Raw genomic sequence first — 18,017 nt, 5'->3', positions numbered from 1 at the left:
CCCTTCCTCCCTAAAAATCAAAATTCCATTCTTCTCAATAGAAGACTTGGATTTTATAAAGTATACTCAACCATTACTGTTTTCAAAATGTCAATCAAAATGTTATAAATTATCTTTTCCCTTATTAGTTATACCGTCTCATAGATTTTTCCCTTTGGCTTGCAAAGACAAAAATATGTACTATTAGATCCTTTATAGAAAATATTTTCTGATTCCCATTCTTCCTTCTCACAGACTTGGAGAACTGAGAAACCGCACTGACCACTGTCCAGGGCCCACCTTATTCCCTATGTGGGGCACATGCATTGTTCATCCAAATACCCTTATAAAATAAAACATCTAACCAAAAATCCTTGGACAACTGAAATGAACAGACACTTCTCAGAAGAAGTACAGCTGGCTTCTTGGCCATTAGAGAAGTGCAAAGCAAAAGATCAAACTGACACTGAGATTTCACCTTATCCCAGGAAGAATGATTATCAGTAATGATTCCAAAAACAACAAATGTTCGTGAAGTTATATGGAAAAAGGAATCATTTCAAATTATCAGTGGAAATGTAAACTAGTACAACCACTATGGAAATCAGTATGGAGATTCCTCAAAAGCCTAAAAATTTAAATTTCATTTGACCTAGCTATACCTCTTGTTGGTATCACCCCCAAAGAGGTAAAGTCATCATATTACATTAATACGTGCATTCCCATGCTTACAACACTATAACTCACAGTAACCAAAGCATGGAAATGGCCTATAGGCCCATCAACAGATGAATGGATAAGAAAATGTGGTACATGTACACAGTGGAATACTATCCAGCCCTAAGACAGATAAAATTTAGACATTTGTAGGAAAATAGATGAATCTTGAAACCGTTAAGACTAAGTAAAATAGATCAAGACAGAAGATGCAATATCGTACAGTTTATCTTATATGAGAAACTCACAATATAGATAACTCAAAGAGCAAAATAAAAGATGAGCAACAGAGAAGCAGGTTCTGTGGAGATGGAAAGAGGATGGCAAGACAGATGAAGGCTGGGGTATAGGGAAGTAACATGATATATATTAATCCTCCAAAATGAATGTAATTATTATACATCATAAACATTTCTGGTAAAAGTATTTGGAAAAAAATGCCCTGCAAATGGTTTAACACCCTTGCTAACATTGTAACAACACTTCACAAGCTAGAACTATACCCTGAAGGAATCCTGGTTGAATTCCTGCTAAACCAAACTAAATAAGCCAACATTCTTCTTAGGATCTAAAACCTTATAGCCCACTGTATGTGAAGATATGGACAACTATTCTAAAGAAAACAAGAGACATGGTTGCCATGTTTATTTCCTATTATCTTGTTTTGAAACCCTGTGTTGCTTACATTATTTTGTTCTGATCTGCTTTGTTCTGTTTTGTTTTGTTTTGTTCCATTCTCTTTAAAATAAAAAATTTAAAAATAAAAATCTATAACCTCACAATAAAAAAAATAGAAGAACCAAATTCTTATTTTAAAGCTAAAAACATAAAATACCAGAAATCAAAAGCTCCACTGAATGGGCTCAGTAGTAGAACAGGAATGACCAAGTTAGTGAATTCATAGATAAGTCAGTAGAGATTATCCACTCAGAACAACACAAAAGAGAAAATTAGAAAAGCTAAAAATAAGCACAGCCTTAGGAACCTAGGAAAGATTATCAGAAACAAGAGAAACAGCAATAAGTAGAAAAAATTACTAGAAGAAAAATTTCTCATTTGGTGAAACACACAAGCTCAGCAAACCACTAACAAGACATACTCAAATGCTCTCCAAAATACATCACAATTAAGCCTCTAAATATTAGAAACTAGAAAAATACTGGAAGTTGCCAGAGATGATTGACATATGTCACATTCTCAAATCACAATGATTTGAGTGATTATGTGTGTGTTTGGTTTTGGTTTTTTGAGACAAGGTCTCACTGTGTAGTTCAGGCTGGCTCCAACTCACAGCTACCCTCTTCCATCAGCCTCCCGATTGCTGGGATTATAGACATGCACCACCATGCCTGGCTCAATTATGTGCATTTCTCATCAGAAACCCAAAAATAATGGAACAAAGTATATTGTGAAAGTGCAGAGATAAAAGAATCATCAATCCAGAATTCCAGTGAAAATATCTTTGAGGAAAAGAAAAAGTGAATTAATGACAGTCTCAGATGAAGGAAAACTAAGCAATCCATCACCAGCAGACTTGCTGTAAAAGAAGTACTGAAAGCTGGACTCAGGACCACACTGCTGGGCTGAACTTCCCTCTCAAGCCAGCATGGCCTGTGGAGGCAATGGCCTGGCTTCTCGGGGGTCGCTTCTGAGCAGCTGGAGTCATGGAGAAGAGTGGGTTCCAGTTCCACTTCTTTGTGTGTTAGTGCCGCACGTTGACAATTAAGCAACTTTAGGGTTGGGGACTGAGCACAGCTTGTGAAATTTGTTCTTTGTGTTTGGCATGCAGCACTATTTAAAACATAAACTAACCAAACGAAGTCATTTTACTCCGTTACAGAATTTCTCAGAGTGAGGACAGTTCCACTGAAGGTCATGTGTAAGGCCATAGGGTGTAATATTATGTTGTGCAGTGGAGTAAACTCAGCATTGAAGGGGATCCTGAGCAAAGCACATGTTTGTGTTTACAGATTACTAGTGTTACTGCCACATTTAGAGACTCAGAGTAACAGCAGGGCTGCGGTAGTTTTGGCTGTTAGGCCCATTGCAGGTGTGTTGAAAACAAGCACATTACTATTCAATTGGTAATATCCTGGGGGAAGAAGAGCAGGACTCGAGTCCAAAATGTTGGTCATTGTGCCACCCTTAGCAGTTCTTGTGAGAGCATGAATTAGTCAAGTTTATATACTTAATCTTTTTGAGTTCAAGTGTTTCCTTATGCAGAGGGATATTTCACAAGGTTGTTCTGAGACCCAAATTATGCTATGAACATGAAATGCTGGTACAGTGTAAGGAGTTTTTGTTTTTTAAACGATACCAGTACAATTTAAAATTATACTCTCTAAATATATAAATAAAAATGAAAATAAATATTAAGACAAAATAGAAAAGATTCTTTTTATGCAACAAATGATAGTCTACATAGAAAACCCATGAACTCTATACAAAACTTCCTAGAATTAATGAATTTAGAAAGGCTGCAGGATAAAAAGCCAGCACACAAAATGCAGTCATATCCTGAATATAATTAGAGACTAAAATTAGTTAAAATTGGAAACTGAAACTAATAGAGTGGTAGCATTTATAGTAGCTCCAAATAATTGAAGCAATCTACCTGAATTGATGTGCTTCATATATAGTATAAACTTAAACAGAACATATCAACTTTCCCCTTCCCACTTTAATGCTATGATTATACACTTAACTTTCACTTATATTGTTACTTTGTGCCCATCTATACTTCTGTCTAGTACCATTTTACTTTAGAGTCCCTTTATTAACATCTGTGCATGTATTTAATTAAAATGTAGTGAATATGTAGTGTGTGTGTCAGGCATTTGCTGAGCATTAGGGTTATAGTACTCAAAAAGATGCATGCTGTTATTACTTGAATGAAAATAAATGCCTGGATGAAAAATCTCTTGAGTAAAGACAAAAGTCATACTGCCAAAATTGTCTTCTAACTTTAGAATTAACATATTTCTTCATCTGGAAATGGGGATGAAAGTAGTTTATGATACCTGGTATCATTTTGAAAGTACTATATATGTGTTAGGTGGAAGTCCGTGGTCAGATATGTAACTTGCAATTATTTTCTCCCATAGTGGAGCATGTCTTTTAACTATCTTAAGGTGTCTTTTATAGGTGAAATACTTTTTAATTTTTTTTTTATTTTGAAAGTAAAATACAACAGAACAAAACAGAATAAAGCCAACTGAGACCATGTAGTGAAACTGGCACAGAACTTCACAGCAGTTTACCGGGATAACAGTAATAGGTATCACAATATATTTCATTATCTTTACAATAGTTGTTCTTTCAATCACGTATATCAAAATAAAATGAAATACAGAACATTATAGAACTTATCAAAACAGAATACTGAATAGAGCAGTACCATTAATCAGAATAAAGCAAAATAGTAATAAAAATATTTGCCTTCAAAGAGATGGTAGAAGGAAGTCCCCCTTATTTGCTATGGTCAACCTCCCAGGAGATGCTCAGATTTCAGATGCTCATTTGCTAACGGGGTTGGGGGGGAGGACACGACAGGAGAAGTCGGGTAGGGGAAGTGGGATGTTTGACTCTAGGCCATGCACCAGTAGGCTCACTATTGCTTAGCGGGGAGGCAGGCTGGTTGCTTGGTTTGCCAGCATCCTACGTTCCAACATGGGGTGGATCTTAGGAGATTCTGGTGGTTCTCCCCCTGGAAGGGCCGCAGACTGCCACACCGCAGCCGCTTAACAGGGAGGTGAGCTGCTTGCTTGGTTTCCCAGGGTCCTAAGTTCCAACATCTACTTTTAATTTTTATGAAGTCAAATTTATTAACTTTTTCATTAGGGCACTGTACTCTTATGTGTAAGAACTCTTTGACTAACTCTAAGTCACAGGTATTTGACCCATATTTGTTTCCCATTTAGATCTATGTTCCATTTGATAACATTTATGAAATTTGTAAAGTTTGTACTTTTTGGTGGGGGTACATATGGATGTCCATCTAGTTTTGCAAGACTATTTGTGTTTTTTGTTTGCTTATTTTTGAGGATGGTATTGGGAATCGAACTCAGGACCTCACGCTTGCCAGGCAGGATATGCCTGCACCACTAGGCTAAACACCTGGCCCAACACAATTTGTTGAAAAACTTGTCCTTTTTACATCACCTTTCCATATCTGTAAAAAACTAAATCGATCACATTTCCATTGATATATTCCAAAGTTTTTATTTTGTTCTTTTTATATATTTCTTCCTTCTTCACTCCATGACATTGTTTTGATTAATGTAGCTTTATAATAAGTCTTAAAATCATCTTCTGTGAAGCCTCCAATATTAGTTTTCTTCTTCAAAATTGAGTTGGGTATTTCTAATTACTTTTCCTTCACTTATAAAAAACAGTCTTAGATGAAAAAGTAAAAATTATAAAAATATATGAATTGTAATAACAGGAACTCTGCTGTTTATACCTTTTAATACATTATTTTAAAACTGTTCTTGACTGAAGGGTTTCCCATGATAATTATTGACATCCCTGGAAGTTCTTTAGCCTTCATCTGAGATATACTCTCTTGTGCATAAGAACACCAAAAAGAAATATGTTGACATGTTCTAGTGACAGTGTCTATGCTGACTGGAGAACATAGAGAAGGTAAGGTGCCGAATAATCCTGTCAGTCCTGTGTTTGCGCATACCTGGTTTTTGAGTTGTTCTCTTATCCGGTTGCAGGTCCATAAGCACAACCAAGACCATCTTTAATTCTTATTAGCCCTTTTTATTTAGCTTTGGCAAATGAGTGTGAACAGCCTATGAAATCTGTTGGGCATTCTGTAAGTACTGTAGAAACTTGAATGCCAAATTATTTTTGCTTTAGCAAATAGAGTAAACAACTTTTAAGAATTTTATTTTAGGACTCCTAATAATTTAATAATTGCTTATCCTTCTACTTCTTTACAAATCTGTTCTTCTCAGATTTGGTATATTGTTTTTTCACCACCCAGCTAAAAATAATATTTTAAGAATACTAAAAAAAAAAAAAAAAACTGTGAGGACTACTTAAAACTATTACAGATACAGATTTTCAAACTAAAAGATAATCATAAAGTAAGTCGCAAGCGGCAACAGCAAACCTTCTGTCTGTCCCTTCTGTTCTGTTCAGGCTTACCTACCCTTTGGATGGGTAGGGCTCACACCCAGAGTAGGGCACCCTAATCCCAGGATCATACCCTTAGCTCCATGGCCACACACCCTAGATCCACACATCTCTGGAAAGCCCCACCTATAGCCACATAAGGCTGTGGAGGGACATCTAAGTACGAGCTGTAACAGTCCCTGTGGTCGCCTGTAGTTTTAGCATTGTCCTCGAAATTCTAGCCAATGCAGTCATAAAACAAAAATAATATAAATATTGGAAAATACAGAAACCTCATCATTTTTATACTCGGTATGATAATTCACCTATAAAACCCATAGGAATCATTTAAAAAGGTAATTTTATTATTATTTTTTTAATTTTATTTAAGGAGAAAAGAAAAAAAAAGCAGGGAAAGGGTACAAGTTATACAGATTTACAGAAAAAAAATGAACAGTAGAAAATCACTAGTTAATGGATTACATATTGTCATCTTAGAAATAATTGTTCAAGTCACAAAATTAAAGCTTATAAAGTGGACATTCCATCAATGATACTGCAAACAGTTCTGTTCATTGATCCAATAAAACTCTGTGATATCATTTTCTATCTTATACACTTAAATATACATGCAGTTATATAGTTTAGAGCACTTTCTTTTCCTCTCTTTTGTACCATGACTATTACACATTTTGGGTTTCATTGCTCCCACGGTTCTTATTACTTTTTTGGAAGAGAGTAAAACCAAATGTGACATAACAGAACAGAATCGGTCAAGTCAAAAGGGTGGACATAATAGATAATGTAAAAACATAATACAGGTGATCAACAATGGTTACCATAATGTCTCCCGCTATCTCTAATAGAATTGCCTATATCATTAGTTATAATACAATTGAACAAAACAGTAAAGAATAAAACCGACAAAACCAAAACATTGGAGACATTGTAGGTCTTCAAAAGTAGCTAAAAGTCAACAAGAATGGGCGTCATAATGAATCTCATTATCTTCACAGCTGATGCCTAAACTTTCGAACCTGATACTATCCAGCAAAACAGAATAGGGGAACATCAGTTAAAAACCAGATGGTGAGAGTAATACAGGGCTTTAAATCAAGGTAATGAAAAGTCAAAATGGGTTACTATAATATATCCTGCTATTTTTTTCCTTTAATTAAAAGGATAAAGATAAAAAAGTAAATAATGGAGTGGAGATTGAGATAAAAGAGGGCATAACAACGAAACAGCGCAGATCAAAACATAACCATTTAAGCAGAATAGTGTTTCACCACCAGATAATCCTAACCTAAAAGTAGTTACCATATTGTTTCTTTCTTTGAAATCCTTGAGTACAACTTCGTATACTGTAGCATTAAGTATATCAAAACAATGTAAAACCATTCAAGAGAATGACAGCATTACAGAGTATTTAGAATCGACTAACAGAAAATGAACAATGGTTTCTGTATAATCTCCTTGTCTTTAAAAGGTTTTTGCTTATACTATCGTACATAATAAAATCCAATAAGATACAGCCTATTTAGACCAAAAAGGTAATTTTAAAGAATTGAGAGTTCAGTGACATATAAAACTTGGTATAAATCTCTGTACTAACATTAGTTATCTTAAAGATAGTGTTTGAGGGAAATGAAAAGGTTTAATAAATTCTCAATAATAAACCAAAAGGAAATTTATAGAAACTCTCTGAAAATATATTTCTTACAGTACATGATAAAAAGAACTCATGTTTATTTTTTCTCTTTCCTGAGCTACCAATAAAATGAGAGTAACTGGATATTTTTTAAAAATATAACAAGAATAGAGAAAGAAGGATCATCAATACACCATAGTTTATATACATTTTTAGAGAAGGAAAATGAATGGACAAAGGAAGTTCCCACATAGCACTGAGAGAGGGCATGTTCAAACAGAAGAGAGTGATTTCACAGAATTTGGGCAAAGCTTGGGACAAAGGGGCAATATGAACATTGGAAAGTGAGGACAGAGGTTGGAACTAAAAATGGTACAAAGTGGACGTTTGAAGCACAGTACTCTTGCCTATATTAGTCTCATGCAGATCTTTAATTCCCAGGAGAGATTCAACCAAGAAAGAAGGACTCAGGTATGTCATTTTTTAAAAAGGCAAGATAAGTCAAAAAAGGTTAAAAATGATTAATTCAATATCTACAAATGGAAAGTGCAATCCCTTTCCCTGTTCAAGAGTTACACTATGTTTCCCTGCCATCCAGAATATTGAGTCTTCTCTAAACAAGTTTAATGATGCCAGAAAAAGACCTCCATATTACTGATACTTATAGGTCCCTAATTCAGTGCTAGTGACACTGTAAAATGGTGTGGACATTTTGAAAACAATTTAGCAATTCCTTACAAGGTTAAACATAGTTATACTGTGGCCCAGAATCCCATTCTTAGGTATCTACCCAAGAGAATTTAAAGCACTTCTATACTAAAACTTGTACGTGAATGTCCATAGTAGCTCTGTGCACAACAGCCAAAAAGTAGAAATAGCCCAGTGTCCATTATGTGATGAACAGACAAACAAAATACATCCACAGTTTGTAATGTTATCTGCCAACAAAAAGGAACAAAATGTTGATATAACTACAATGTGGTGAACATTAAAAATATAATGCTGAGGAAAAAAAGCCAGTTACAAGTGCCATATGTTTTATGGTTTCCTTTTACAGGAACTATCCAGACAAATCTTTGGAAGCAGTAGTTTTGTGACTGTCTAGTGCAGGACGAAGAGGCTAGGAATGAGAGTGACTATCATTGTGTACAGTTTCTTTGGGAGGAATGACGATGTTCTAAAATTAGATGATGATAATAACTGAACCCGCTAGATAAACTAAACACCACTGAGCAGCATATTTTAATATATTTTTCTGATGCTTTACTTCAATAAAACAATTTCAAGTTCATAAATAAGTGATTAGCCACATATAATCTTTTGGATTTAGGAATATGAAAATCATTGGTAAATTTGGTAATTTTATTTTTACTGGAGGAGTAGAAAGTGACCATCAGAATGAAATCAACTCAGAAATTATTTGGGCTGGCCATGGTAGCATACACCTGTAATCCCAGCACTCAGGAGACTGAGCCAAAAGAATCACTGTGAGTTCGAGGCCAGCCTGAGCTACAAAATCAGTTCAAGGCTAGCCTGAACCACATCATGAAAGCTCATCTCAAGAAAGACAAGAAAGAGAGAAAGAGAGAGAGAGAGAAAAGAAAAAGAAAGAAGAAATTATTTGATTATGGAAAGAACCTCTTAGATGTTCTTGGTTTTCTACTAAGTAAGAAATTATTAAGGTTCAGGACTATATAATCAAGACCATAAGGTTCAGAAGAAGCAAAAATGAAACAACTGACCTTAAGAAAAGAATCACTCCACTGATGTAAAAGGAGAAAATAAGAGTCCTGAAAATTTGTAAATTTGATACTATAAAGACAATTTCTACTTGATGACCTTTGTTTTTTCCTAAAGTAGAAAGCAAGACCATTGGTTTAGGGTGAGTGGCAAAAAGGAGAAATAAAGAAAATGAAATAACCAATTAAAGAAGTACAGTAGACCCACCAAAAAAAACGTTTAGCACTCAGACATATTGACTGTGAATCTAAGTATAGGTGTACTTTGTTTGCTTGTGGTAGGTTTGGTTTTGGTTTTGTTTTCTCTACACTAAATTGACCAAGTATAGCTCATAGAAAAGGCAGACATTGGGATTCATCCAGTGTTATTTGGAGGAAGGAAAAAGGACATGTCTTGAAGAGCACTATTGAGTGAGTGTTTGGAAAGCTATGCCATGAAAATTAGTAGGATAATGGATAGAGTTGAGAAGACAGTATGTCCTAGGAGAAAAGTTTTACCACTACTACTTTATTCCTAGTTTGTAAAACAATAACTGAATTAATGATCAAATGAGTGCAATGGACACAGATAATGGGAATGGTGAACAACCAAGCCTGAAGGGTAAACATGAACATCAAAAAATCGTTGGATTTTATATTACTGAATTCAGAACTGATACAGTGTTCACTGATGACAAGTTCTAGAATATGATTACGGAAAGCCTTCCTGAGAAAGTTTTTAGAATTGAGAGGAGGTCAAAGAACTAAGAAGTCAGCTATTGGTTGAGTATGATGGGAAAAATTGAACTGTAAGGAATTGAATGCTAGTGAATCCATAAATGATACAGATGAAAAGAAGTCGAGGGTAGTAGAGTAGATGATAGTATCCTGGGGAGAATACGAGTTAATAGAGACTCAGGCCATAATGGTCAAAAACAATGACAATTCCAGTACTAATTCTTGACCCAGAAACACATGGTATATGTTAAATATAAATATTTTCTACTCAAAAAGATGTAAGAGATTGACTGATCTCAGGAAAGAGTCCCATTTCTCTGAAAACTAGGAGACAGAATAACTCTGTGAAGAATATAAAATATAGTAGATTATATCATGAACCAAAAGATCCTGAAGCATTGAGGATGACAGGAAAGGTTGAGAATAAAAGGAAAAAATGACAGAACACAGTGAAGAGGGGAGTGTTGCTAACCTATGACAGATAGGGTGGGGAGAGCCTTTCAAGCTTTGGCTAAAGGAATAAGATACAGTTGATTTAGGCTCCAAGACTTCTGTGCCTAAGCGAAGTGGTCTTCAATAGACAACTGATTAAACATATGTAAGTATATTCAGAAAATGAAATAATCTGAAGTCATTAAAATAGAATAGGGCCAGGGATTTAGCTCAGTGGCATAAATGCCTGCCTGGCAAGTGTGAGATCATGAGTTCAATCCCTGGTATAAAAAAAAGGCCTAGTAATAATATATAATATTAGTATAGAAAATTTCTCCCAATATATTAAATGAAAAATAGTTTATATAAATTATGCATATAGTATCCTTTTCATGAAAGAAGATTCTGTGGATGAGTAATATATTTCATGTTTCAGATATATATTGAGATTTATTACAGACTAGCTGTCCAAAGATTTTTAAAAGTGCCTATGGAGCAAGGTGCCAAAACTTAAGCCTTGAGATCATTCATTTATTTAACAAATGCGTAGCACCTTCCTTGTACGTGTTACTGTTCTTTGCACTAGAGATAACAACAATAAACAAAATCATGACTCTATCCTTATACACAAGACTGTTGAGAGAAATGATGAATAAATAAACATATACCTATATCTTAAATAATATTGAATGACACAGTAAAATACCAGCAAAGTGTCTATAAAGTGATGTTTCATGTGTATAGAGTACCCAAGGAAAGCTTTGTTAAGGAGGCAACATTTAAACAAAAATATTAGTGGATAGGGAAAGTAAACAAAATGTTAAAAAACATCCTAAGCAAGGAAAGCACAAGACAGAGCTCAGAGATAAGAGTCAATGATAACAGCAATGTTTTAGCCCAAACCAACTGGGTTGATAGGAAAGAACACAATTTACAGAAAAAAGTAAGATTTCTTTTTTGTACAGTTTGAGATGCCTATTATACATCTGAATATAGATATCAAGCAGATATCGGAACTCAGAGCAAGGTCTATATTGTACCCATTTGGCCATGTCAGACTGGCCCTTTTTTGAACTAGAACATAAACCAAGTCAAATCAGCAGAGGCTACATCTTTATGTTTTGTCTCAGTATTTTGCTAGTTCAGAGGCAAACAAAACTGGAAAACAACTGTAGGAAGACAGAATTAATATTACTATAGCCCAGTGCAGGATGGGACTGGTAGAGTAGACCAAATAAGTCTTTTATTTATCATTTGTCCATAATGAAGCTATTAAAGTCAGCTTCTGTGCCTAGGAAACTCTTTTGAATACTGATTCTATAAAGTAGAGACAGCATATTTAATTCCCAAGGGTAAAACACAGTCAGATACTTAAAGAGATAGTATTTTATGGTATTTTAGTAAGTGAAGTGTCACTTTAAATTATTCAACTGCCAAACAGCCCCAATGGGGTCAGACCAAACTGATCAACCTTAGAGTCCCCTATCACATGTCACCTCAACAAACCAAAACACACAGCTCACAGAATGCAATCTGATAATACTTTATTTCTGGTAATTAGTGCAAAGTCCCACAAGAATTCATTTGCATTTGCTTTATGGCATTTGTAATTCTTGTAATAGACTGGATGATTTTTTTAAGTTTTGCTTTTTAAACTAATCCTGGGTATTTGTTGGTTTTTAATTTACCAAATTATTTTTTTTCTGATGTCAAAAGTACTGTCAATACACTTGTTGAACAAAATAAGCTATGAAGTGCATCTGAAAGGTGAGCACTGCCTACCACAACCACAGTGTCATCCATAAGTGAATGTGCCTCCTAGAGAAACAGAATATTCATACCAACAGTAGGACCATAAGATAAACATTTGTTTCTTAAGTACATTAATATGTTGGAAGAATAGTCTGGTTACAATCAATCATACTATACTTTTAAAATAAAAGGTAGTTGGAAATTGGATCCATTCTTTCTTTTACTTTTTATTTAAACAATATCTTCTCTGTCTGGATGGAAAGATTGAAGACACACTAGTCTGGGCAGTCCAAAAAGCCTTGGTTTAAAACCACGCATTTGTTCCGTGATCTCAGTATATGTATACATTTCTGGGCTTCTGTTTCTTCATCTATAAAATAAGAAAATTATTCTAAATTATGTCAGAGACCCATTGCTCAGTAGGTAGGCATTACTAATGTTTGCCAATACCAAGTTCCTTTTCCCTTATTATAGAGAGTAACTGATTCTGGGCAGCCAGATATAATGAGTATTGTATCACTTTGTGGCTATGGGAAATCTCTATATAATTCTTCATTTCTCTGCCCAGTCAGAACAATAAAGAATCCTATATATTTCAGGTGATGAAGCCACTATCTTCCTAGCCCTACTCTGCAATAAGTAATAGACATTGCCCTTACTGTATCATGTTTATTTTTCCAACTCTTCATAAGTTAGGAAGGAGTATTTAGAGGTCAGCAGAAGAGAAGAACTGACAGATAGTGGGGCCTTGTTTCTGAAGCTCTTCTGTGTGTTCCTTCTCTAAAGTTTCCCCAAGGAGTCGTCTTAGAGCACATGATGTCATCTGTGATCTGTGACTCTTGCCCTGGGCAGCCCATAATTGCCTTCTTGGATTCTAGTGTTCTAATAGCCTGATCTGTTTATGTCTGGGTTTTGTGTCTGACAGGTACGAGACATCTTTGTTGGATTTGGTTCAGTCTCTGAGCCCGAACTCTGCTTCCAAACCTGAGCCTCATCTCTCCAGAGAAGCTGGAACTTGGAATCACAGTACTCTCCGACTTAGTCCTCAGAAATCAACATGGAAGAAGATGGGAGCCTGCAGGACCCCTGAAGATCTGGAGGAGAAACAAATACTGGAAGACATATTTTTCATTTGACTTGAAACACAGGCTACAAATTTTTCATAGGAAATTTTCAGATTTCTTCACATACTGATCTAGGATGTTAAATTATTTAACTGCAAAGTAATTGTGTCCTTTTTCAGGAACCTATCTCACTGGCATCTTGTTATGTTTGAATATAGAAATCATTCTAACAACCTAAGATGTTTCTGATCAGCCCAATCAGTAAAGAACACATTAAAGGGAGATGGGCTGGCAGATGGGTATCTTTTTTTTTTTTTTTTAAGCCAGAGATTAGAACTATTCTTACTTTCTACAGAGTAGACACCATTGCATATCCAGCACCACTTCAGTTTTCTTTCTCAGTGTTTTGCTGGAAAACAGTTGGCTTTCTTTTGTGCATAAGCAAAACCTACCCACTGGTAGATCCCTCAAATATAAAAGTAGCCTTTTTGTAACACAAATGATTTCAGAAAGTTTCATCATCATCCTGTTCTCTCACGACCACTTTGATCTGAGTGTCATCACTTAATTCTGAAGTTAGAGTTGGTGCCCTTACTATTGTAAGCAACACTGAGGACCAGCCGTGAGTGAGTCTTGCAGTGGTAATCAGCTGGATGGTTCCCCATCCATAAGCAAAAGGCTCTATAGGCTGGAGGAAGGGCCAGACAAATCCTTGGAAACAAGCACCATTGAATCATATGGAATGATTGCCTGGGAAAGTGCACTGGAGAGATAAGCCTGGAACATTTCCCTATCAATTTTCAGGTGATTATTTCTCCATGTTCTGAGAATACATAAGAGCAAGCTCTAGGAAGTATTTGTTCATCTGTGAGCATCTGTGCTCTTGAAGTTCTCATGGTTGTGTCTGGGGAAGTATCACTAAAGAAACTCTGTCCTTTCCTTCCTCCCTCTTGGTGAGGATGAAAGGCCCTTGCTGGCCAGGCCCTGGCATGCTCTGTCTAGAAAAGCCATGTCGAGCAACCTTCTTTCCTTGTCAAAGATCTGAATCTCCTTTCTTTTCAGATTGAACCTGGCCCTGTTGCTGTACTCAGGCTTCATTTGAATCTTTTTGTTTTGTTTCAAAGACAGAAAAGGGAACCTTCCAGTATCATATTCTTAATCTGAGGTGAATACAAGGTCATGACTAACTAGTTGTAGACCCTCCCTTGAAAACTTGAAAATCATTGCAGATTATATTTTCTATTAAAGTTTACCCCTGTGAGAGTAACCAAATCAGTCTCATCCCATTTTGCCTTTGGAATCCTGTGCTTTCATTGCTGTGGCGGAAATGTCTGCAGACTTAGAGCCGTCAGTCATTTTCTCAAAATTAGGTTTCCAGAACTGCCCCTTGTGCCCATGTGTCACAGCCAGCTCAAGTATACCTTTCTAGTGTGGATCAGCCATAACCATAGACACAGTCCTTCCTGCTCTCTGGAGGGAAGGGATCCAGGAGAATCAAGTCAAAGGTTATAATTTCTTTAAGAGCCTGTTTGCCTTTACAAGAATCATAACCTAAAAACTGAAGGCTTTTGAGGCAGTCGCATGCCAGCAAATGGAGTTTATTTCTTTATACCACCCTCCCAAAAGGGTAGTTTAGAGGGGAAAAGAAGAATTTCAGTCAACAGTAGTTCTTGTATGTCCCCCCCACACACACCAGTTGCCTTTCTCTGTCCTGTAGACATTATGTCCATGTTGGTGTGCGGTCAATTGGACGTGAATTTGTACATAATCTAGTGTCTTCACTATTTGAACAATATATATTAACAATGTAATCTGTATGAAATTTACTTTGAATATATATGTTGTTGCAGAGCCTGGAAGCTTAATCTGATTGCATATTGTTCCACCAAGAAAGGAATTGAGTGCTCCCAATAGCACCTGGTTGGGATTTGCTTACCTGACACTTAGATAGTTTATCAAAAGCAAGACCGGACGTATATTGAGGTTGCCACATGCTACAGCATTGTTTACCATATAAGAGAAAAACAATCAGTGCTTATAAAATGCAAGAGTCTGTCCATTGAAACCCCCTAAGTAAATCCCACAGTATATGATTTTTAAAAATCAAAGTTGGTCATAAAAACCTGTGATGACATCAGTCTTCCAGGAGGCACACTTGTGTTTATCCAAACCTGAACTCAGAATGGGGACTTACCCAGAGCACCCCAAATGGTATGTGGGAGGGACTTCCCCCTCCTGCACAGCCACTCTTTTCACTTGTCCCTGCTTCCAACATCAGGAAGCATCCTGAAGATTTGCTGGCCAGAAACTGGGAAATGGAAAAGCCTAAAGGAGCAGAGCTGAGTGCAATCTGCTGAGAGAAGTAGAGGCTCTGGCTTTCTGTGATTCTTAATGTGGGCAAATATTTATACGTGTATGAAATTTTAAGTAAATAAATTATGACAATTTTCCCCATGTAGTTTTGAAATTGAATTGTCACTTGAATATTCCTCATCAGATCAGTGGGGCATAGTTTAAAAGCGAAAGTAGAGGCCTGAGTTATCAAGATGTTATTTTCCTCAACACCTGTTAAAACAAGAGCTTGTGGTCCACCAGAAGGGGCTGAGGATTTAGCTCAGCGGCATAAGTGCCTGCCTTGTAAGCAGGCAGTCGTGAGTTCCATCCCTGGTATCGATAAAAACGAAAAAGAGTAAAAAAAAAAAAAAAAAAAAAGAAAGGATATACTGTGCCACTTTCTAGTTGGTTTTCCTGGTTGGCTCCAGCTTTTTCACATCATATAGACACCAGCCCACCTGTCTGTTCTGTGGCTGCTGGAGAAGATTCAGTCTGTGACACCTCTGAGTCTTTTCTGTATATTTATCCCCCATCACTGCTCATCACAGTACTGCAGACAGGAGACACAGTCCTGCCATACAGTTGTGGGCTCAAGTGCCTGAATAGCCTGGTTCTGAGATCACACCCATGGATTCAGTAAAGACAGTCCAAGACCCTTTCTTGCTGTCATCTCCTGGACCAGCATGGTGCCTCACCCTAACAAGGAGACTTTATCTCAGAGGTAGCAAATGCAGAATCCTTACTCAACCTGCTCTCAAGCTAAAAGTAAAATAGGCAAAGTTTGCCCCAGTAGTCATAATGTTAGTGTTGAGTCTACAGACAAAGCTAGAGATGAATGGGGTTACCTTTACCCTGCAAGGATAAATGAGCTGGCAGGTACAGAACCAGTTTAATGTAGATTAGTGACCAGTTATGTGATTTCTTGGAGTATTTTAAGCAACAGTTCCTCAGCCTCTGGGATTCCACTGTTCTATTTGGAAGTGGGGCCTTCTAATATCTGTGGTTTCAGTGTCCCAGTATTTCTCTCTCCCTGTCACCTCTACCACATACACATACTCAGAACTGGGGGAGTAGCTTATCTTAATTCATTTGTGCTGCTACAGTAAAATACCTGATGCTCAGTATATTATGAAGAACACAAACCTTTGTTTCATATCATTTTGGAAGCTGGAAAGTCTAGAATCAAGTAGTAGCTTGAGTGGTCTGGTGAGACAGCATCCTCTGAAGAGGCAGAAAATTGAGTTCTTGCATGGCTTAAAAGCAAGCTAGCAAGCTGACCAAATGCGTTGTGAAGACTTTTTAAAGACCTTAATCCCATTAATGAATGAGGAAACATCTTTGCTTAATCACCCTCCAAGCCCCACTTCTTAATACCATCACACCTGAATTTTGGAGCAGACACATATAAAGCTGGAAAATATGCCAGTTTTTTCTACATGCCCAGCTATAAATCCATCATATTCCAGAGTCCATTGCTAGACTGTTCCTTAGCACCCATCTAATTCATCACTTTCATTTTACAGATAAAGTTCAGAGAAACGTGATGGAACTTCATATCTTGTCACAAGCCTGACTGCTACCTGGCATCCCCCAACACCACATCACTTGACCTGTGTTTGTTTCAACATCAACTCTACCACCATTGCTCAGGAATGGGCCATCACAGACCCCTTGAGCCAAGCTGAGCAAACTTGCACCATTTCAGCTCTTCAGAGGTTTTATAGGTTGTGTACAAGTTGTGTAGGTTTATAAATGGTGGAGGATTGAGTGCCATCATCTGGATCTTTCTGTCAGCAGAAGTGGAAGCCATGAGAAGGCAGACAAAGTAATTGAAGAAGTACATCTCCAGTGTGACTGTCTTCTCCAAATAACAGAGGCTTTTACAGCCCCAGTGAAGAACTCTTCTGTAAAAAAGAAAGGCCACTCAATTGAGGGTGAGGCCTCCCATTAATTGGAGGAAGGGAATGGTTACTATTCTAGTACAATAGTACTAAATCAGGCATTTGGTTCTTCAAATCTAATAGGAACAACCCATGTGGCATATATTGCCAGTGTGACAACCAGCTACTTTGTCTATATCCCGCCAAATCCCAAGGCTGGTCGCCAAGTCTTCCTCTGCTCTTGATCAGCTGAGTGACCTCCGCCCCAGCCCACCATTCTGTTAGATCCTGTTGACTACACTGAGGAGATGGTTAACATGAACTATGCAACGAAATAAACCTTAATACAAATCTCAGTTGCACTGCTTCCTGTCTGAACGATTTTTGGTAAAGTATTAACTGCAGTAAATGTAAGTTTATTCATATGTAAAATGAAAATGGTTATGCATACTCTCATGGGATGGTTGTAGGGCAAAATACAATGAGATAATATAAAAAGGTCTACATATAGTATCTGAGAGATACAAGTAGGAGTTTCATTAATAATAACTGTCATTATGATTATTGTTTTTATTATTATTCAGTGAACTTACACACTGAATAGAAGACAGCTTCAAACTGAAAATTT

General features: G+C 36.6%; 1 protein-coding gene across 4 annotated transcripts in view; it reads left to right on the top strand.

Moving 5' to 3' along the window:
- The window catches only part of Kiaa1328 (KIAA1328 ortholog), a 287,886-nt gene extending 270,141 nt beyond the window's left edge, over positions 1-17,745 (top strand). For 3 of the 4 annotated variants that reach the window (XM_023566814.2, XM_003474074.5, XM_023566815.2), the window contains one exon: positions 13,037-15,633. In XM_023566814.2, the coding sequence (XP_023422582.1) occupies positions 13,037-13,247 (211 nt within the window). In that variant the 3' untranslated portion in view covers positions 13,248-15,633. Of the gene's footprint in view, positions 1-13,036; positions 15,634-17,032 lie in introns of those variants that run through there. The other variant, XR_001202191.3, reaches the window with a different exon arrangement.
- Positions 17,746-18,017: the final 272 nt, after the last annotated feature.

Source organism: Cavia porcellus, unplaced genomic scaffold, assembly GCF_034190915.1.
Source record: "Cavia porcellus strain 051 isolate PalLab524CR breed Dunkin Hartley unplaced genomic scaffold, mCavPor4.1 scaffold_20, whole genome shotgun sequence".
NCBI classification, from domain to species: domain Eukaryota; kingdom Metazoa; phylum Chordata; class Mammalia; order Rodentia; family Caviidae; genus Cavia; species Cavia porcellus.
The sequence above is the reverse complement of the archived record's forward strand: the minus strand, read 5'-3'. Positions and strand labels throughout refer to the sequence as shown.